Source organism: Polistes dominula, unplaced genomic scaffold (genome assembly GCF_049000335.1).
Source record: "Polistes dominula isolate Pdom_NZ unplaced genomic scaffold, Pdom_raw_medaka contig_11, whole genome shotgun sequence".
Taxonomy (NCBI): Eukaryota; Metazoa; Arthropoda; class Insecta; order Hymenoptera; family Vespidae; genus Polistes; species Polistes dominula.
Window position 1 is genome coordinate 4,375,232 of NW_028301154.1, and position 23,046 is coordinate 4,398,277.

A 23,046-nucleotide genomic window follows, 5' to 3' on the forward strand; every position below is an offset into this window, starting at 1 on the left:
CATATACACTCTATATAGTTTGATTTAGTTTAATATTTATTTTAAAAATATAGTAACGTGTTGCAATTAACATTAAAAAACGCTGAAATTGTAAGAACAATATAATATACAGTATTGAACTACTATATTGAAAGAACAATTGTACGTATAAAGACATTGCAATAGGATATACAAGATTGATGATATCGTTTACGCTATTAATTAAACACGTTATTACTTGGTTTTTAATTTTGTATATTTTTTTTTGTTTTTTTTTTTTTTTTTTAAGAACAGATGTAATGACGAAATGCCTTCATTTTAAGCTACGTGATAAGATAGGCTAATTAGCAGGGTTGAATTAGATCTTTATTTGGAAGATACACAGGTATTGATAGGATAATAAAAATGTAACTGTAGATTAGGGATGATTAAACGAAATACAGTACTTTTCATAACGCATACATAGCGCAATATGTAAAACGCAGTTTTTTTTTTTAAAGGCGTACTTTACAAGTATAACCTTTTATAAATAATTATACATTCAAAGCTCTTAATATTTGTTTCTTTTTACAAAATAATATGAATAATAATTGTTTACTTTCCAAAATAAAGAATCAACTAATCATGCATTTTCAATCATCGACATCGCACACAGTTATGTGTTTTGTTAATAACACTATTGTCGATTTTGTAATAAAGAGTATCATATAAAATTTTGAAAAATGGAATAAAGAACAAGAAAAGAAAAAAATATATATATATTTATAAATAGAAGAAAGGGAGAACAATATGAATCTTCGGAAGAGGAATCACGTAACTCATCCATGATTAAACATTTTTATAAATTAACGTATCCTCATCCATTTTACGACTATAAATCTCAGTAACATTTAATCTAAATGCTTCAAATTCGTAGACCGGAATTGGAATAGAGTCTAGAAGTTTATCACTAGAAGGCATTCTCTGTATCCTTTTTTTTCTGGTATCTTAAAAAATCTTCTAGAACGATGCGCCATAGGACAAAGAAATTAGTCTAGCAGATCGTTCCTATTCTTTTTTTTAATCGTCTTATAATTACATTTTTAAATACGTTCTTCTTCTGTTTCCATGAAATACGTGTGTAATATGAGTTCTCGCATATTTTTTTTTCTTGTCATTCTTTTTATAATAAAATTATTATTATACTTTTTATATATTTATGTAGTTGTTAAACATTTGTTGCCCTATGAAATCTGCTGCTTTTTGTTACAACACAATAATACTTGCATAGTAGGTTCACACTTCAATGAATTTGGTTGATCTTCTTCATCTTATCTCTTCTTTCTTTTTTTATATATCACAATATTACATTTTCATTTTTTCTTTTTCTATACATTAATGTTAATGTTATGGAATTTGTTTTCTTTCAATAATTATAAATACCAAATTCAAATGCAGAGTTATGTTATTCATCGTCCTATTTAAGAAACAATCCTAAGCCAGATGCATAAGTACCAGCATGTGTGTATTACAACAACTTATTGTGAAATAAGAATAAGACGACACTAGGAGAACGTTTGAAAGTTATGGAATAACTTTTTTCCCCATTACATCTATATCTTACTATATTACTATAAATAAAAAGTCATACTGCGCGCGCGCTTTCTTTGTACATGATAAACCTAGTGTATAATGCAACATTAAATATCAAAGATTCTGTTTCTTTTTTCTAGAGATCGCGCTTTTGCGTACATTATACATGTATATACTTATGCTGATGATATCTATTTGTGAATACATCACGTGCTCCGAGTATGCCGAAGATGATGTATTTGTGCCGACTTAGGTTTTTTCATAAATAGACAATTGAATAGTGATCTTAGAGCGTTAATATAACATTTTACTGTGCATTAATTCTATCGTTTAGTTGTTACTGTTGTGCCTGTTGTGGCTTACCGCGAGGTGCATAACCACCACCACCACGATTTCCTCCTCTTTGACCTCGAAATTGTCCCCCCGCTCGTCCTCCCCTATCCATTCCCCGTTCACCTCGAGGACCGCCTCTTGTGTTGCCGCCTCCTCCTCTTTTAAATCCTCCATTATATCCATTTCCTTCATTTGCCCAGGACCGTTGTTGGTAACCATTTTGATAGTTACTGTCATTGCGGTAATAAGCTATTCATTGTTACATAAAGCAAACAATTTCAAATCATCAAAATATATTTCTCGTGTTAATAAATAAATATAAATAATGCTACTAATAATGCTTTATTTTTTACCTTGTCCTGCGCGGCCATTTTGCTGATAACCACCCCTGCCTCTTCCATTGTATCCGTTTGAATTACCTCTCCTTCCACCTCGACCTCTGTATCCACTCCATGCTTGTTGAGCTGCTTGTGGTGGTTGCTGTGGCTGTTGTTGTTGTGTGTCTGGAATTGGCGGTTGTGCTGTTTCTGCTTGATTCCAATCTACAGGTTCTGTTAATTGAACCCAATCAAAAGACTCGCCGCCGCTGCTCGTCGGTTGTTGTTGATCTGCAACCTCTACTTCCACAGCAACTGGCTCTTCCTGTTGTTCTACTACTACTTTTGTTTCCTGTATCATATATATTTATATATTATTATTTATGTTTATTTCCAATTTAAATGTAATATACGAATTGTAATATATTTATATTAGATATTATGTACGTACTTCTGTGTGTTTTTCTTGGCCATCTTGTTGTTGTTGAGGTGATGGTTCAAAATTCGGCCCTGGTGCTGGAATAGGCTGAGATGCAGCTTGTTGTTGGAAACCAGCAGGATGTTGTGGACTAAATTGTATATTTGGTTGATGTGATGGTGGCATTGGTATGGGAGGTGGTGGGTTGGGATTTGAAAATCCAGGAATGTGTGACATGTCTTGTGATGGTTGATGCTGATATATTACCTGTTGGGGTACAACAGTTGCGTTTGTAAAATTCTGATTTGTAAACGTTTGTGAAGGTATAGGTGCATTAACTGCAGGAATGTGTGATACGATAGGGTTTTGGGATGTGACATCTGGCGAATCAAGTTCAGATTCTTGTAAAAAGAAAAAATTTGGTGTCCCAATGACATCATTAATTCTAGGTTGTTGTGGCTGTGTTGGTGGTTGCTGCTGCTGCTGCTGTTGTTGTTGTTGTTGTTGTTGTTGTGGTGGTGGTGGTGGTTGTTGTTGTTGTTGTTGTTGTTGTTGTTGTTGTTGTTGTTGTTGTTGTGGTTGCGGTTGTGGTACAAATCCAGTCGCATTTGTATAATATGATGGTTCAACGGGCGCAGTTGGATGTGGTGGAATTGGTTGGGGTACAACTGATATTGGGCCAGTAACTGGAGCAGTGCCCGATACTACAGGAAGAGGAGCTACCTGAACTGGAAAGCTAGGAATTGGCATTATAGATTCGGGTGGAATGTGCCTTTCGCTGTTATTAAACTCTTCTTGTTCTGGCACAGAAGTATCCGTCGTCGTTACTTGTGTTTCCGTACTAGTGTCATTGTTCTGTAACGAACATGATGAATACAATTAAAATTAATTCAAATAAACATTAATTAATTTAATTGAATAGAATATTTAATGTTACATGAACTTGAATAGGTATACTTGCTTACTTCTTCGACTGTGGGTTCTGAGGCATGAGTCTGATCAAAGTAACCAGACTGATGTATGGAATTAATGATTTCTTTTAATTTATTATAAGTTGTTCCAGCCACTTCTCTTTGTTTACCATCAACAATTGCCACATAATGTTCAGCAGCTTTTTGAATTTGTTGGACAATCGTTGGTTCTCCCTCTTCACGCTTATGCTTCATCATTATTTCCTTATACAGATCGTCTATGTATTTTAATTCTTCATTAGAAATTTGTATAGCTCCATTTGTACCAGATAGAAAGTCTTCTCGTACAGTACTTATACTCATACTCGTCATAATATCTTGTATCAGTAATATCTCTCTAACCTAAATTGTCAAAATGATGAGGATTAGAATTATTAGAAAATATTGTAAAAAATATCAATTCTTTAACTTGTTAAGCATATAGTAAGATCAATGAGATTTTTACTTTAGCAATATCTTGTTGTGTCCTTTCTGCTGCCTCTTTCCGTGCCAATTTTTTCTGTTGTTTGACTGATTCATTGGCAACGCCAACGACTTGTTTATGTATTTCGCGAGCAGTTTCCAAAGATTGCAAAACTCCATCGTATCTGGCTACAGCCTTGGTCTGATCCGCATTCAATTCCCTTCCATTCTTTTGGAGGTCTCTGTACGACTCCAATTTACCCTAAAGACAAACAATTTTTTTTCTTTATAAAAAAAAATGACAAAAAATGACAAAAAATGACAAAAAATGAAAACTAAAAGAAAAACACGAGACGAATAACAATAGAATATATAATCCGCGATAAATTTTCGTCCGTTCCAAATGTATATATTTCGGACTGCTTGAAAAAAAAAAAAAAGAAAACAATTTAAATAAATAAAATACACACACACAAGCTAAAATAAAATTATATTATTCAATTGAACGGACTATTAAAGTATTAAAAGAAATGCAGTATGAAGAAACCGGTGCGTGGAGATAAAAAAAAATGTCGCGAGAAATGGACAATATATATGTAAATATATATTTTTGTCCTAATTTAAGAGCTGTAAGGCATGAAACATATACAGACAAAAATCGAAATTTTTCGTTAGAAAATAGCCAAATAAAATAAAAGATAAATTAAGAATGAAGGTGTAAAAAGAGAAAGTGTTAAGGTAAATTACGGAAAGGAAGTTTTGATGCAACTAATAAGGTACCGCCATGACACGAGGTTTGAAACAACGGAATTATATTTTATACGTCAGGAAATGATAAAAATCTTCTGTAAAAATGACCAATATTGAATGATTCGTTAATTAATTATATAAAGAATAAAGAAATACTACTGATAGAATAATATTTTAATATCGGCGAATTTTCTAACGTGAAGCACATGGCGCATCAAAGAAACATGGCGGATTACACGATAGAAGCCGCCTTGACAGGTAGATTTGATACTAAATATCGATACTTTATTACTTTAATTACTAACCTTGCGTTTTTCTAGATTTCGTATCTTATGTTCGATTACTGTAATCGTTTGCCGTACACAATCTACGGGCTCCGCAGATTGCTGCTTTTCTAATTTTGGATTCGCGGAAGGCATCCTCGAGTTAACTACACGTACTGAAAAATGGAATGAAGACGAAATCCCAGAGGAGCGGGGAAAAGGAAGGGACCCTCGTGCTGTTACTTCGGAGTGGTTAGTGCACTATGGAGGGAGAATATGAGCATGCGCACTGCTAACTTCACGCTGCTTACCTTTCTCCGACTCTTTCTTATAACCAACAATTGTTAGTTTTTTACTTTTTTTCCCTATCTTATTGTCCATTTTATCATATTTATCATTTATTATTAATCTAATTAAATAACTTTTGTTAAATAAACTTGTTCGAAACGTCTTGTTAAAAATTTATTAACCACGTACGTGTATAATTGTTACGTGCAGTATATCGAGATACATCGTTCGATATATCGCCGCGCGCATTTTATAGGATTTCGATATATTTCAAATTCAACTTTTTCAAACAATTTGCTATACACATAAATATGATCTTTTTACTAATCTCTTTTTAATGAATTACCATAAAGTATTGTAATTTATGTAAAAGAGATCATTGTTTTAAGGTAGATAATATAATTTTATAAGTTATATCAAGATTTTGCTATGTAAAAATTCTATGCATATATATATATATATATATACACACACACAAGCAAGCGTATGTTAACTGTATGTCTTTTATTCAAAAATGATTAATAAAAACATAAATTATGTGATTAATATTCTACTATATAATATATTTTTATACTTCGATCAAGATAACAGAAAATACTACACGACTTCGCAGTATTGAAAAAAACTTTTTATAATTCAAACTGTATGATGAACTAAACCTATATAGAAAGCTTTACATAATATTTAATAATAAACAAAGTTCATAACCATCGCTTTAAAAAAAGGTCTCTCATATATATATATATATATATATAAATATGAATAGTTTAATATCGTATGCAATGATGAAAGTATGTTGATCATTGGGCAGGTACTATATACGATATTAGAATATTTTTATACAATTTAATAAGATCGTCTAATTAAATTTTTGTCGAGAAATTTTTCTTTACATCTATTATCATTTTTATATTCGTTTATTTAAAAAAAATCTATTCATCCCCGTACGATGATTTTTATATACAACACCTGCATTTTGTTGTTGTTTTTTCTTTGCAATATGAATTATTGCATGGCACATTTCGTCAGAAAAAAGATATCTTTATATGAATGTATCCTTGTAGCAAGTTCTTTTTATTGTTTCTATTTGTTAGTTAGTTTTTGGGTCCAAATGCCCTGCATCTTAGATTTTCAATATAATAAATCCTCCAATAAATTTATAATACATCTCAAATGTACCTCTTTATGATTCTATCACTGATACAATAATTATGTTTTGATACAATATATGAAATGTGTCCTAAAGCTTGCTAGACATTGCTTGGTTTCTTTTTTCTTTCTTTTTCCTTCTTATAGCCACTTTACAACACACTCCTGTACTAAATTATTTTTTACAATTTACAAATATATTTGATACATTTTCGAAAAATACATTCGCGCCACGCACGAATATTACCACCTTTTTTTCTTCTTTTTTTTTTTTTAGACAATATTTTTCTTTTTTTATTTTCATTTTTCTCTCTAATATAATTCTGAAAAACAGGTCATAAACTTAAACGATACAAGCCTTAAACAAAGATGCGATGACTGCAATGAGATTAATTATTTCATGAATATGATGATAATGACGATGATCAAGATAATATAATTATAAACGTAATAATAATAATAATAATAATAATAATAATAATAATAATAATAATAATAATAACGTAATTTAAATCTAATAATGGTATTTAATGTACAGTAAACTATTATTGAATATCCCTCTATCATTAGGTATCCAATATTGGAAAGTATTTGTAACGTTAATCATATAAAATGTTAGATATCTTTATATGTATATATGTATAAATTGTTGTAAATTAAAAAGAAATTCTATTGAATTACATTATAAAATACTTAATATTTTTACCGATGAAAATAAAATAAATCTAAAAATATTCTAATGACACAAAAAGAACTTTCCTTGTTATTTCTAAAATTCTCAATATTTACAACGCATTACAAAAGTTGGAACTTTATAAATTTTATAATTATACATCGAGGCCGAAAATCTAAAATACACACTTTTTATTATTTTGTTTATACATTTCGAGAATATGCTTGCAACGTATTATAATTTATTCATTTTTATTTTATCGCAATTGCTCTACATTTTGTCAGAATATAGAAACGAGTTCTTTTAAAATGAAGAATTAGCAGTACATTACTGTTTACAAATTTTGTCCTTAACAATGATATATGATATATATAATGTAAAGTAAAATAAATTTACATATATATGTTTATATACAGAGTTACTATATTTCAGATCAGATTTAGGGCCATTTATGTGTTCTTTAAATGATATCAATTATAAGATGATACATTTTATCTGATACTAAAATGATATAATTTCTGAATACAAAAGATGAACAAACTTTTTTGTTCAAACTAATGCTGTATACGATTTGTCTTAAGTAGAGGAAAAAGGAAAAAAGAAAAGAAAATTAATTCACTTAATATTTACGAGGACAAAACTTAGTAACAGTACTGTACAAGCACTAACTATGTATATAATGAAAACAAATAATTATTATTTATGCGTTATAATATAGAAAAAGGCCTCTGTGGAACCTGAATATTGCTATTATTATGACCACTATACGTAAATATTCATATAGCTCTAGGAGTATATTATGTATGCAAAATAATATTTGAAAGTAATTGAAGAACCAAAAAAATATAAATTATTTTCTTTTGTATGTATATATATATATAATGTGGAAGAATTGTATATCTAAATGTTGCACTGAAAATAAAAAATAATAATAATAATAATAATAATAATAATAATAATAATAATAATAATAATAATAATAATAATAATAATAATAATAATAATATTAATGATAATAATAATAATAATAATAATAATAATAATAATAAAAATAAAAATAATACTAATTCTACTAATAATAATAATTGCAACGAAAATCAGACTTAGATATACAATGCACAAGTATATAATGCGTATAGCAAAAAACATAAATTTATTGAAAAAATATTTAATACTTGAAAAAAATGATATAGATTAAACATAATTTCTTTTTGTTTTTGAAATCATGGTACTAATAACATACCTCTAAAGGTGTAATTCTTCAAAACACTTTAGGATACTTTGAACCTATTTGATACACCTGAAATCTTGTTTATATGCTTATTTGTTCTTAGTAAATATACGTATGTACACAACATAAATATTACATAAATATTAGTTAACTTGCCAATCGTATAAATAGCAACTACTTTGCAAAAGTAAAAAAGAAAATACATATTAAGTTTAAAAATGTATACGTACAGGAACAAATATTTGAACAGCTTTCGCCGTTTATTGTTAAGCACGGACTTGGAATCGCTTTTATGTGATGTATGCAAATATGTTACAGAGAAAATCTTTGTCCACATTGTTAACGTCATGTTTTAGTCATGTTAACGTCAAGTTCTATCTTCATACGTTTTTACGATTTATCACGTTGTATCTTCACTTTACATGAGATTATCACGATACAAATAAGTATGTTTAATTATATTCACACCTGTGTCTATCCAAATTCAATTCCACTATTCCACTATTTTGATATCACTATAATGGCAAAGTTTGGGCTTAGACTAATTGCTAGACTAAAAATGTATATATAATACAACATGTTGAAAGTGTTTTCATTTTCATTTATATCTCGATTTACTCTCAATAGCTCTTTCATCATTTCTATAATTACAGTCCCTTGTTAAACTTTAATTATAATTAATTTTTAGAGAGTTTATCGAAATAAAATTATTATTCACAGAGTTAGTTTTTCCCAAATGTTAATATAGAATTCTTCAATGTGAAAAAGAAAAACACATTTGTTCAACAATTATGTATACCACTATACTCGCACATATATTATGACGTTTAAATAACAAACAAAACCATATTGTATAGCACCACTAAGATGATACACTGTTGATTTGCGTATTACAAGACACCGTTAGCAAACTGTTATCAGTGTTCTGTATAGGCACCTGTGAATCTGAAGTATTAGTCGATCCTTCAGTTGCACGCACAGATGAATTATGAATTTTCATTTCTTCTGCATGATTTACTGAAATAGATGACGACGAAGACGAAGTTGAGGACGAAGATGATGTCGACGACGACGACGATGACGACGATGACGACGACGACGACAATGAAGATGACGACGACAAAGTTTCCGCTTGATTTGACTTTACTTTTAATTGTTGTTCCATACTATCAATATTTGCCCAAATCCTTCTTACTTCTTTGAATAACTGGAGGGGGAAAAAAAAGACGGAAAATGTATTTGAATAAATCATTAGTAAAGAAAAAAGTAATGAAAAAAATAAATTAATTAATTACTTGATTCAACCAAGCTTCATCCGCTAATAGCTCATTTAATATTATCGTTGTATCCTTATGAGGATTGGCTGATCTTTTATCCGTCACTCTTCTTGCACATTCCAAAAACATGAGATACTTTTGATGAGCTACTTTATTATATAAAGCTACCTTATTTTGACAAACTCGACATAGCAAAAAATCCTGTAAATTTATCTCATGTCAGATATAAAATAAGAACAATTAGAGTTAAAAGATATTTCATGTTTCATTAATAGACGTTTATGTGCATGTGTATTATACTGAACCTTTTCTAATGGTACTTTTGGATCAGGAGGCGAGCCTTCCAATGTAGTACTATTATATGGCTGACCGTAAAGTAAAACTCTAGCATAAATTTTAATTTGTTGACAACCAGCGCATGGTTTGTTCTTATATTCAGATGGTGGCAAATCTTTTATTACGTTAATGCACGGCCACGTTGAAATTGCAGTTATAAACTCAGATCGCCACTTTGTGGTAGAAAGTAGACGTTGTTTTCTTTCATCTGTTACTTCATCAACTGTCTTTACATTGGATAAGAAATAATCATCTGAAATAAAACAAAAGGAAGAAGAATAATTATAAAAACAATGTAATTATTAATGAGCTAAAATTATTGAATATTGTTTTAACCTTTCTCTTGGAATATCTCAGTTAAGAAATTAGAATCCAAAGCTTGTGAGATTAATGTTTGTATGTACACTTCAAAATTATCTTGATATTTTTCAGTGTCCTTCATTAACTTATTTATGCATTCACTGAAAGTGCAAAGAACAAATTAAATGAGATTTTTACATCCTTTTCTTTAAAGTTTAACAAAATATTATAAAATGTTCACCTGTCATCAATGGTCATTTCGTCTCTTAAAAATTCTACAATAGTTTCTAATTTGGATTGTTGCCAAAATTTAACTGGCACTTGTTGATACATATGGCGATTTTGTGGAGTCCAACCAGAATACTGAAAAAAAATTATATTTATTATATTAATTATATTAATATTAATATCCTTTATTATTATTAATTTTTGTTATTATATTATTTCATTACCGTAGATATGTTTCTATATAATGTCTTGCCATTGGATTTAAATGGCTCATATTTTTGCAACAACGTTTTACCGTCTATTCTCCATAGAGCCGGGTATTTTTCATCTAAATCTGTTTTGATTACAACAAATTCACCTGACTAAAAATATAAATCTATGGTTATTTTATTATTCTACGAAAAGAATATTTGATATACAACATGTAAATCATTGAGGTTCTTAACAAATATATATTTGTTTGCAAATGATCTATGTAAAAATAAAAAAAACAAACAAAAAGAATAGAAATTACCACATCTTCAAAATTGTTGATGGAATGCTGCATGCAATAATAATATTTATGATTTAATTTGTATTGGCGAACCTTCCTCAATGGTATTAACAAATATACAAAATATAATGAAAATATAAAGAAATTACCTGAAATGGAGAAATATCGATGTCATCGTCGCTGGCTGATGTAACCAATTTCTCATCTATTTTAGTCGATATCTTAGCAGAATTGCTACAATTTTTCGAATATACATCATGTCTTTTTCTGCCAGATTTTTCGGAACAATAATTTCGCCGGACGAATAACCATCTTCCTCTAAAGACCTTTTATTTTTTTTCGTAATAAGAGGTCGTCCACGTTTCTTTCTTTTGTCTTCTTCATCTCCAACTAATTTGACTGCCGGAGTCCATGCAGGATCAGAATCAGAATCACCTTGTTCTTCATCATTATCAAAATAATCTATACCCTGTTGTTTATCTAAAAATTGTTTTACTGACGTTTTTTCCTTAGCTTTTCTCTTGGATGTTTCTCGTCTTGGAGGTAAAAGCAGAGGATCCACTAAAAAGAAAAAGAAAAAGAAAAAGAAAATCATCAAGAGATTACAATTTATACATAAAAACGTATTCTAACTATACCTTCTTCGAACTTCTTTGATGCTTTTCCACTAGATGCATGAATAGGTGTTTCCGTGACTGCATTAGCACCGGCGGCGGCAGCAGCAGCAGCAGCGGCAGCAGCAGCAGCAGCAGCTTTTCGTTTTCTATCCGTTGGTCCTCCAGGCTTAATTGGTCTTCCTTTTTTAGATTTACCTTCCGGTTTTGTGATAGTAATATCTGCTGCATTAGTGGTTGCATTAGTAGTTGTTTTCTTTTCTGTTTTTTTAGGCGGAAATAGAAAATCATCATCACTGGTAAATCCATCATCGCTCGAGTCAAAGTTCGGCTTTTTTCTTTCTTTAGGCAATGGAAAATATCTAGGATCATTAGCATAATCAATTGTTGGCATTTCCTTTGGAGGATTTGATTTTTCAGTTAGGATTTTAACTGTTTCTCCATTTGTAGAAGTTTCCGAAGGTTTGCTAGGCTCCATAGGAATATATGGTTTCGACCTACTCCATGTTGCCTTTCTACCACCTCGTATTGCAGGTGGAGGCGAAGGATCTCTTTCACCTTGTAAAAATTTCAAATAACTTGTCATGAATCCTGAATTATTAGGATCTTTTCCAGGTTGTTTCAGATTTTTGTTCATTTGATTAATAGTTTGCAATGGTTGTTGATTTTGTTGAAGAAAACCTAATTCCTCTTCTATATTAGGAACGATAACTTTTGGTTGATCGTCTCGTATTTCTTGATTATAATTAGAATTTTGATTGACTGCATTTTCCCCAAAACTAATTGGCGTTATATCAACAGAAGATTGAAATTCATGGGTATGATGAGGATGATGTCCTGGGGGTATATGGAAAGGTGGAAAATAAGGAATAGGAGGAGGTGCATGATGATGCGGTACCATTATTGACTGATGTTGATGTGCTGGATTTCCAACAAAATTATTCGAATGATGTAACGTTGATTGAGAACTAAATGCAGCAGGTGCACCTGTAAAAATTTTAGACGGAGGTGGAGGTAAATTCCACCTTTCTAAGTCATAGTAACCATTTTGTTGTTGTTGATTTGTATTGTGATGCGCAGGAGGTGGTATTCTACTTAAATATTCTGCCATAGTTGCTCCTGAAAGTTCATTTAGCGTCGATCCGTGAACTACTCCCTTTTCGGAACTTTTCTTCTTTTTGTTAGCAGAATCTACTTTGCGTCTTTCTTCTACTTGTTTTTGTTGATCACTCAGAGCGGTAGATGTTGTATGCTGCTGTTGTACTTGACAGGAACTTTGTTGTAACGTTTGTAAATTTTTAACGATACTCATCGGATCTCCTCTGCAGCTACTTAAATCTTGCAAAGTAACTTGATTGGAATCGAAATAGGGTTGCTGTCTCTCAGAAACATTTAATACTCTTTGCACCTGCTGTTGAATAGGTAACGTTTGAGCATTTATTTCTGTGTTACCAGTTGCATACACTGCCACAGAAAATTTTCTGTTTGCGTTTGTATGCCTATTATTATCATTTTCCCAGCATATTTGTTGCTTTTGGGTTTGAGAGAAGTCCTGTTGTTGTTGCTGTTTGTCATAACTTTTAGCTTCCGTATTATAAGTTGGTTTATTATTTTCTGTAGTACCTAATGCCCTAGTTATCACCGAAGAATATGCAACTTGACCCTGTGATGCAGGCCGAGGAATGGTAACATCAAGTGGCGAAGGTGGTGTAACTTGTTGTTGAACTGTTGCTTTGTACTGTTGTCCGCTAGAACATTGATTTCCATTATTTTCAGTATGTTGTTGCAATGGTGAAGGAGAAGATATTGTTGCCATTGGGCTATTATACATTGGATATGCAGGACTCGGTACATGTCCTAGCGGACTAGCTTGCGAATGTGCTTGCAAGGGACTTGGTCTTCGTGGTACAACAACACTGCAGTCTGGACCATTTTGAGTTGAATTGTTAGAAGAATAAGCAGAATCAGTAGATGCTGTTGATTTGGATCTATTAGAATGGTGATATTCAGTATCGTTTGCTGAATTGGTTACATAGTGTCTATAAGATGTTGCTGATTGCTGCTGTTGACTTAAAACATGAAACTGTTGTTGCTGTTGTGGATGTGACTGTAAATTATTATTTGGTGGTGTCCTTTGGTTACTTGCAAGTTTACCACTATTATTATTACAATTTGTAGTATTATTAGTTCCATAATTCATGCTATGCGTATCCATGATAGAAAAACTGATAGGCGATGATTGATTACTATCATGTCCTGCTTGTTCATTCCTTCTATGTTCGCCATGATTGCTTAATTCGGGATATATTTTTGTTTGTGCTTTCGTCTGTATACTTTGCTGAGATGTTGACGTAGTTTTGTTAGGTGGAGAAGGAAAACTACTATTTTGTAAAGGTTGCTTATCTTGAGCTTGCGACGACACAGATCTAACAGGTGTATTTAAAAAAACTGCTGCCGATCCAACAGATCTTGCCGATCCAACAGATGCTGCTTGAGGAATTCTATATTCCTTGCTAGGAGTATTACTCGGCGTGGAGACAATGCATGATTGTTGATGTTGAAGAGATCCTTGTACCTTACCATTTGCACTTTGAGTCCCATTACCAGTTGTGTAATTATTTGTCAATGTTTCTGAATTAAACGTAGTTGGAACTTGTTGGAAAAATGTTTGACTTGAAATGTTATCTCCTTGAGTAGTCGAGACTACCAACTTTATGTTAACATTTGGAGATTGAGGTCTAATATTTACACTCTTTTTTGCATCTGGATAAGTTGAAGATTTAAAGTCTGCTGTTGAAACAGGAGTAGATAGTTGAGAATTGATGTTGTTTATTGCTGACGTCCCAGTAAAATGAGCATTAAATGTATTTTCGTAGGCAGTGCTGTTGGATTTTGCAGAAGGTGGTCCAGGGGAAGATGCAACAACACTTTCATGTGGTAATATACCAAAAGGACTCGGAGGAAGTTGCGAATTATTTTGTTGGGTCCAAGCGAGAGATGACGCAGTGGGCGAAGAAGATGAGTTTTGATGTTCAAAAAAAGTTTGATGAGTCGAATTGTAGCTTTCTCTCAATGGAGATATTTCTGATTCCGTAGTAGTATTTTGTTTGGTCACAGCTTGCACTTGACTAAGAACTTGTCGATGTTGTGAAACATAAGGCGATTGTTTAGAATTGGGATGATGAAACAAGGGAGAAAAAACGTCGTAGCCCACAGGGGGTGGAGTCATAAACCCCCCTGGGTTGAAGGGAGATGGTTGTCCCGCCAGAGTTGCTGTTGTATGTGCGGATTGTAATAGTAATTGCGATGTTGTTGATGGCACTGCTTGATTGGTAGCAGTTGTTAAATGATGTGATACAAAATCACTGTTGGCGCTTGAATTTATACCTTGAAATGTATTAGCTGTAGTTGCTGTTGATGCAAGGCGATTATATGATGCATACCATGGACCAACAGGATCCATTACCCAAGTTTGGCACAAGGGTGCCTAGTCTGCCGCCTAGTCCACTTACGGCAGGCTTTTTTGCGTTTAGAAACGTTGGTGATAAATTTTAAATCAATCATAACATAACTTTCAATGAAAACTTTTATACATTCTTCTTTGTAATTGCACATAAGAAAAAACCATTCTATATACCTCTTCATATATATACATATATGATATATATATATGAACTGATCATAAAAGCTTCGTCCCAATGTTAAGAATTCTCCACTCTATCCTACGAAAAAAACACATTTCTTTATTCGTATAAGCCACATTAACACGAGAACAAATGCAATAATACACATATAAAAATAGAAAAATAAGGAAAAAACAAAAACATTTACATTAAACTATTTACATTAAACATTCGATAAATATATATATATATATATATATATATAATAATATAGAGAAAAAAAAGAATGAAAAGGAATAAAAAACAACTGAATAAAGAAAATCACACAAGCACTTGTTTGTAATCGCGAAGAAGCGTAGATCGTGGAATCAATCGGGTAATATATATATAAGAAGAGAGAGAGATATTGTAACGAGCACAGTACCTACAACGGTTCCTATTGTCTTACGATCGTTGATTGCTAAAAACTCTGTATTTGTCTGGCAAACAAAAACAAGCACGCGCGCTCTCCTTGGAGTCGACGAGCATCCTTCGAATTAAACGTCTTTTCCTTTTGGTCCTATCCAAACAATACGGTGTACTAACAGTTCACTTCTAATGTTCGGTACTAATGATCAAAGAACGACGGATCGTCGTCTAGTTCTTTCCGTATCTTATAAACTTATTCTTATATGTAACAAATATTATTTCCTTCTTCGATGTCGTAAAACCTTGCTTGGAGATGTTAAAATCTCGCTTATGTTCGCCGGTATGATACGATGATATATAATGTCTTTCTTTAAGAATAACACAGTAAATATGGCCACAGAAACTTCTTGGCCAACGCACGACACACGATCGGGTGGCACCGTTGTTCCGCTCACATGATTCGAGCATACGCAAATATCTGAACATGCCGGGTATACCTCGAGACACCCGGCGCTTCTGCATATACACCAAGCTGATATGAACTCGCACAGGCTCATTTATCGCGGGGAATTTAACGGTATTGCCCCCGTACGCTCATTATACCTCGCCATTTTAATCCAAGTCAACAATAAACTGCGCCATCTATCGATTTGATCTGTATGACCAGCGGGAAAGGATCGATTTTGATTGGTCGACTAATAGGAGGCTATTAATGGCGCGATTTTTTGAAAACTTCTAAATTTTTATAATATCGTCTACTCTATTTTAAAATTATGTGTTAATAGTTAATGTTAACAATAAGTAATACATTCAATCGAGAAAATGTGTCTCGTTTCTTTCTCTTTCTTTTTTTTTATATATCTTTATACATATATATAAAGACAGGTTTTCCACACAATTATTCATAGACCAATCATTCACAATAATAACATTTATTAGAATGATAATGTAAGAATATATCTGTAATTGTTATGATAATAATATTAATAATTATTATAATAATAGTAAACTAGTTTGCAATTTAGATTAATTTCGTATCAATTGTAATAGTGATTATTTTCTGCACAAGTCATGCCAAATTATTGCTATATACAATGGAGAAAGAAAACAATTATGCTTAATAAAATTGTTAAATTTAAATTTTTTATATATAAAAAGAAAACCTTATCTAATAGTACAAAGAAAAAATAGGATTCAACAATAAGACACTTAGTTGATTATATTGCAGATATCAGATAATACGTAGCCACTGCAATGAAATAGAAAAAACAAATCGATATGCTAATTATAGAATTTATTAATAATAGTCGTAATATATTTTTTGTTAGTACTTAATAAATGTTCATACGAATTACTACCTATCATATCTATATATATCTTAATTTTTTTTATATTTAAAGAGACAATCAACAATATGTGTATCATGATATAATTTTATTATTATAACAAATTAAAAATATTCTTTTAAAGCTAATAGTAGTGATAAAATAGAAATATTTTATTCTTCATTGTGCAGTGGCAGTTACATCCCTATTTTGATATCTGGCAATATTCAGACATTTCGTTACTTTTTATTACTCGTACTTGGCAAAACGTTTGTATTTTACATTTTTCTTTTTTAAACCTCCATTTATAACTTCTCCTTATTATATATTTTTGCAAGTTGGAACATCAATAAATTTCTTATTCGAAATAAACATAAATTTCAATGAAATATTTAGAAATATAAAGAATATAACAAATAATCATTTTTGTTTAATCGACAACGACATTGATGCTCGTTCTCTAATAACTTTTACAAAATACCAATATTCTTTTAATTGAGAATGCAATACACGAACATTATCTTAACAATCTATAGAAATTAAATAAATAATCTATAAATTACATATTATGAAAATAAACATGTACTGACGGTATAATTATTATGATCTGACTTCATTTTCAATGAAAAATTTGTAAAAACAGTTTTTTTTTATGATATAAAACATATTTTAAGTATTAATAAATAAGAATAAACAATGCTTCGGGACAGCATAGGATGTGTAACTCAAGTCGGCTTTGGTTTTTGTGAAATACATCCATATCAATACCTAATTACGGTAACGTTATAAAATGCAATATATGTAGGATAATTGGTATTGCTTTGTTTTATTTGTATGTATGTGTGTGTACGTGTTGTTTTTATTTTCCTTTAAAACATATTAATAAGTAGCTATCTCATGTGCATTTTACGTTGTTGCCATAAGGCGAATTTTCTATATGCTGTATTTAATAATTGATTTAAATGACTGGTTAGATGTTGACTAACAGCAGAAAATTCTCTTTGAACGCGATCCTAAAAAATAACATTATATTAATTTATGAGAACAAAATCTAAGTCAAAATATTGATATGAAAAATATCAAAATAATATATGATACATACTTCAAATGGCTTAAGTTTAACCGAATGAAATCTATGTAAGGCTTCGTGCATCCTGATTGCTTTCTCCTCGAGTTGTGGTGTCGTTGGTGGGAAACTCCTCCAAAAATGCCTTAACAGTTGACATATGCAGACATATACATTACGTAGTTCTGTCTCCAAATCCTTTGGTATTAATTCTGTAATAGATAGCTCGAACAGTTAAACTCCATTTATATACGCATTTATTTCACAGATTTATATATATATATATATATTTACGCCCAAGACTTTCTTCTCTAAAGCTCTTCATAAGAGATCCTCCGGGTGTCAATTCTCCTAAGGCTGATACAGCAGCAGCTGGAGTAACTAATGATGTAGGAACTTGTCTAGGTAGACCGTTTCCTGAAATCCAAGAGGCTGCTTCTTTTTGTAATTGATTTACTGCCATTAAAAGTACATCCGAGGGTGCTTGTGTTACTCCAATCCCTTGTACAGGACCATGTAAATATCTGTCTACGTGTGCTAAAGATAATGGTGCACCATTATCTACATTTGAATCGCAAGTAGCATCGAGGTCATCATAAATTAATTTTTCTTGTATCCTAAGCTGTGAAAAGATAAGATATGTAAATGTAAAATCTTTCATGTCATGAATATTATTAAATATATAGGAAGAAAAAAGAAAGAAAAAGAAAAAAAGAACTTTCTTACCTTTTTATTCTTTGGTTGGACATCTGATTCATCATTGGCAGAAGTTTTACTTGCTGATGGCGTTGAACCATTTAACTGCGGTTGATAATTTTGTGTAGATTGTTTAGCAGTACTGGCTTTCAAAACCATGATACTATGCTGATTAAATCTTTTAATCATACTCTGATGAACGATATTCCCAGAAGTTTTGTCAGATTTACTTAAACCGCTTCCATAATTTTCATCTAACGTTTGATCCTCGAAGGAAGTAATATCAATCAAAGGATCATTTATTCCAGATTGAATATCTTTCTTAAGTTCTTGATCATCTATTTTGGCACATTCGGTAAATAGATCCTTGGTCCCTGCATTGATACGATCACGATGAAAATAATGTGATTGAAAAAATTTAGTCCAGAAATCTGCTTCTGTCATTTTGTGAGGCACATTTTCTTGATGTTTTCTTTTGACTGCTGGATAAGTTTTAAATATACATTCTATAACATCTATAGTTAAATTATATTTCAGCCCATTGCAACCATCAGTCTGTGGTTTAATATCAGCCTAAAACGTCGAACAAATGTTTAGTTAGTTAATTAGTTAGTAATTGCAAAATAAAGTTCCCAGTTCATACTTGTAACGTAAAAAAAAAAAAAAAAATAACTACAAACTTAAATAAGTTGAATCATTTGTCTTACTAGAAAAGCACCATTGACACCTATCTCTTGACGTTGGACTTTCTTAGCACGTGTGTATTCTGCAGCATGTTGCGTCCAAAATTCTTCAGAGGTAATCACTTGCGGTATTACAAGATCGCGATATAATTGTAACAATACAGGATTTTCTTGTAACATTCTATAAAAGAACAATATTAATATCGAATGGTAATTAAAAGAAAAAAATACAAATACAAATACAAATATAAATACTTACTTATTTTTTTCTTCCAATTCTTTATTAACTTTCCTTTTAAATTTTGGTAACAGTTGCTGTAATAATTCCTTAACATCGTCACGATCCTTAATTTGTGCTTCCTGTCCATTACGATTGACAAAATGAAACGTAGACGAAGATCCATCGTGCAGAACCACTTGTAGCTGTATCTTTGATTTTCCTTCAGGCGATATCTTTTGTACTAAAAACAAACGATAGAAATAGTTAACAAATGATATTTCATATTTATCTTTTAAACAAACACCATTGACTATATTAATTATATGTAAATAACTTACATATATTATGTTGTATGAAACATAATAATAAAATTTGAAAAGATATGCATAATTGTTTAATACATTTTTCAAATATTTCACAATGATAAATTCATCAGAGATAAAAAGCGCCTTGATTTTTACTATTTTTTTTATTAAACATTAATTTATTAATTACAAAAACTCATTAAGTTCTTACATTTAATATCAGCGTATTTGTGACTGACAGATACAGTATCTCTATTATCGAGCATCCAAGCTATTCGTTCATTCATAACATATAAAGTACCATCTCCCTTCTTGTAACGTACTTGTCCCACTTGCATTAAAACATCTTCCGACGATGTAGTCATGGTGGATGTAATTTATTGTATAATTCTTCTAAGATCAATAGATAATATTCTGTAAAAGATAAATCATAATATTGTAACAATTATCTATTACTATATATCAAGAAAATATTTGAGTTTAAAATTAGCAATGAAAAAATATCTAATTATATACATAATGTTACTTTTAGGTAACATTATGGTTTATTTGGATTAAAAAAAAAAAAAAAAAAAAAAAAACAGTAAAAATAAAATATTCATAAATAACGTCAAACAAATAATGATAAAAATAAAATCTAATAATTTCTCGTCTATACACACAACAAAGGAAATAAGTTATGTGTATGTGTGTGCGTGTATGTTTGTACATGCGCGCGTTAGTAGAGAACACGTAGTTCTATATAATGACACCGATTTGTTTGTCATCATGTCCTTGAGAACGACATTGGAAAGAGAAAAAACTAGAAAGGAAAAATATCATTTCAGTAAAGTGATCAAAAAAATTGGCCGAACATGTACATAATTAAAATCTTCGATAGGAATAAACATGTGTGAGAAAATGCTGTAACGGTGTGTCTCTTTCTTTCTTTCTTTCTTTCTCTCCCCACCCCCTTCTCTCTATCTCACTGTGGTAATACTAAAAGGATGCGGCAGTAGTACGCACTTATAACTTGTAATTAACATTTGCCGATGGAAAATTTCTATTTTACACGATCCTAATGATTAAATAAACTTTTCTCATTCACCTGAAGGAAAAATACAATGATAATAGGGGAAATTACCGGTAGTAAAGTGTGAAAAAGCGTAGAACGATATACGGTCCTTACGGGCGGCACGGCCATGTGCAGAAACACACATCGGTGGACGCATCGCGAAGCGAAGACGGCTACGGACGGACCGTAGGTATGAATAACACCATCGACCAGCTGAAGCCGGTATACTACGTTAATCGAAACTCATACCAAGACATTATTTTCATTTGCATACTTTTATTTTCTTCCCTTTTACTCTCTTACCCGATTATTTCTTATCAATAATATTTTATATTTTTAAACGATCATACTTCATGTTTAATATTTATTTAATTCTTTTTAACGATATCAATTTTTACACTTATAATTGTTTACTTGACTAAAATAGCGTTAATTCACGTATGTAATCACTTTTGCGCATGCGTTTATAAGCCTTACACTTTGAGCGCGCCAAATTTAAAACATCGAAATATTCTGATAATTTTAATTTATAACCTATTTGTGTTCTTTGTATTACAACGTACATACATACGAATTTTTAATTTAAAACAATGGAAGGTATGATGAATTATGATTTTATTTATTTTATTAAGTATATATTATTATTAATATTGAAATTAATGGTTATTTGTGTCCTTCTACAAAGATTTTCAGTATGTAGTTAAAAAACAAGAACGAACAAAAATCTGTTTTGGTTCTGGATGTCCACGCGATATGTCTAAAAAAGGCATGACTTCTTTTATGAGATATTATACGAAAGATAATTATGAAAACATTGCTCCTGGTACATACAACGTTATGAATTCATTTTTGGCTATTAAAAATAAAGTATGTTTATGATTGTGTGTGTGTGTATGTTACCACAGTTTAGTTACGTTACATTATTATCTTTCTTATTTTGTTCTTGAATTTTAATAGCCCTGTTCACATAGTATTAGTAATAAAGGATATGGCGGTATTATTAGAGCTGTAGGCGCAATTGAACATAAGAATGATTTTCCATCTCCAGCAGATTATAATCTTATTGATAGTTTCAAGCCTGTCAAAGAATCAAAAGCTCCCTTTTCATCTTTTACCAAAACATCTACTTTTTCTACTAACATAAATCCAGGGTAATCTATTTAATTAGAAAAAGCGAATAAGTGGTACCATCTATTTATGTTAGATTTTAAATTATCGTAGACCTGGAACATATACACCGGTAAGGAAGAAAGAAATTGCATTTGAGCATAGTTTTGGTGGTAGAGTTAAGATGAAACTGGGAGTTCAATTGAAATGTTGTAGTAATAATACAGATGTGTGTAAAAACTGTGGACAAAAACCCAAAGGAGATTATTGGCATTGGAAGGATAAAATTTTTCTTTGTAGATTGTGCATGATTAATTCTCTCGAAAAACAATCAAAGTATAAGAGAGAAGAACTAAATCATTTTTCTGTAAGTATTTTTACCTATCTCAATATTACAGTGACCACTATTTCATATCATAAGTATCTTTATTTTAGAGAGTACGCGATTGTTCGGACATTCATCGGCATGATGGTACTGATGCTAATATTTGGTTAATGCATCCCAAACTTCTAAGAGAAAGGCTTGTCAAGGAAACATATCTTTCTTCTTATTTAAAAAATTAAATTCAATGCTTCGTCAAATTTTGCATCTTTGTACTCTGACGTATTTATCAATCGATACAAGCAGCAAGGCATTATAAGTAGACTTATTTTATTTAACTTTTAAATAAACTTTATATATAATGCGATCTATAATTTGATGATCTTTTATCTAATTTCTAGCTTATAATGTATAATCAACTTCATATAATATAATCGTCGATTTATAATACATTATGTGATCTTATTTACACAAAGATGATATAAAAATATTGATATATAATTATAATACTTATAATAAATACTTCAAATAATATAATAGACGTATTTCTAATGATAGAATGTGGATAGTATTTAACATTTTTTTTTTTTTGATGATTATTTACGTATTTACGTATACAAGGTAATCAGTCGATAGAGAAAGG

At 30.9% G+C, this 23,046-nt stretch overlaps 4 protein-coding genes across 6 annotated transcripts; 1 reads left to right on the forward strand and 3 right to left on the reverse strand.

Annotated features, from left to right (window-relative positions):
• Positions 1–18: 18 nt before the first annotated feature.
• Positions 19–5,766, reverse strand: Capr (caprin family member). 2 transcript variants are annotated; one of them, XM_089178510.1, is made up of 6 exons: positions 5,317–5,766; positions 4,036–4,254; positions 3,585–3,932; positions 2,653–3,474; positions 2,238–2,553; positions 19–2,133 (listed from the first exon to the last, which is right to left on the reverse strand). In XM_089178510.1, exons 3-6 carry the CDS (start codon positions 3,900–3,902, stop codon positions 1,889–1,891), a joined length of 1,701 nt encoding a protein of 566 aa, XP_089034636.1. In that variant the 5' UTR covers positions 3,903–3,932; positions 4,036–4,254; positions 5,317–5,766; the 3' UTR covers positions 19–1,888. The 2 variants fall into 2 exon arrangements, with proteins under 2 accessions (XP_089034636.1, XP_015184292.2); XM_015328806.2 differs by lacking the exon at positions 5,317–5,766 and adding an exon at positions 5,048–5,253.
• A 359-nt stretch (positions 5,767–6,125) lies between these two features.
• On the reverse strand, positions 6,126–16,406 carry LOC107070526 (uncharacterized). Its single transcript, XM_015328808.2, is given in 11 exon segments — positions 6,126–9,553; positions 9,642–9,824; positions 9,929–10,212; positions 10,296–10,420; positions 10,501–10,622; positions 10,712–10,849; positions 11,002–11,028; positions 11,130–11,266; positions 11,269–11,541; positions 11,619–15,311; positions 15,642–16,406. Coding segments are annotated over 10 exon segments (5,073 nt in total). The 5' UTR covers positions 15,058–15,311; positions 15,642–16,406; the 3' UTR covers positions 6,126–9,208.
• Positions 16,407–17,040: 634 nt separating this feature from the next.
• Tfb1 (transcription factor B1) lies at positions 17,041–21,182 on the reverse strand. The gene is made up of 8 exons (XM_015328810.2): positions 21,044–21,182; positions 20,132–20,334; positions 19,655–19,856; positions 19,420–19,576; positions 18,743–19,285; positions 18,311–18,638; positions 18,053–18,228; positions 17,041–17,963 (listed from the first exon to the last, which is right to left on the reverse strand). Exons 2-8 carry the CDS (start codon positions 20,283–20,285, stop codon positions 17,841–17,843), a joined length of 1,683 nt encoding a protein of 560 aa, XP_015184296.1. The 5' UTR covers positions 20,286–20,334; positions 21,044–21,182; the 3' UTR covers positions 17,041–17,840.
• Positions 21,035–22,777, forward strand: LOC107070510 (uncharacterized). 2 transcript variants are annotated; one of them, XM_089178522.1, is made up of 5 exons: positions 21,035–21,164; positions 21,660–21,841; positions 21,932–22,125; positions 22,196–22,448; positions 22,517–22,777. In XM_089178522.1, the coding sequence occupies exons 2-5, from the start codon at positions 21,728–21,730 to the stop codon at positions 22,643–22,645; spliced, it is 690 nt and encodes a 229-aa protein (XP_089034648.1). In that variant the 5' UTR covers positions 21,035–21,164; positions 21,660–21,727; the 3' UTR covers positions 22,646–22,777. The 2 variants fall into 2 exon arrangements, with proteins under 2 accessions (XP_089034648.1, XP_015184264.1); XM_015328778.2 differs by lacking the exon at positions 21,035–21,164 and adding an exon at positions 21,445–21,571.
• The last annotated feature ends 269 nt before the right edge of the window (positions 22,778–23,046 follow it).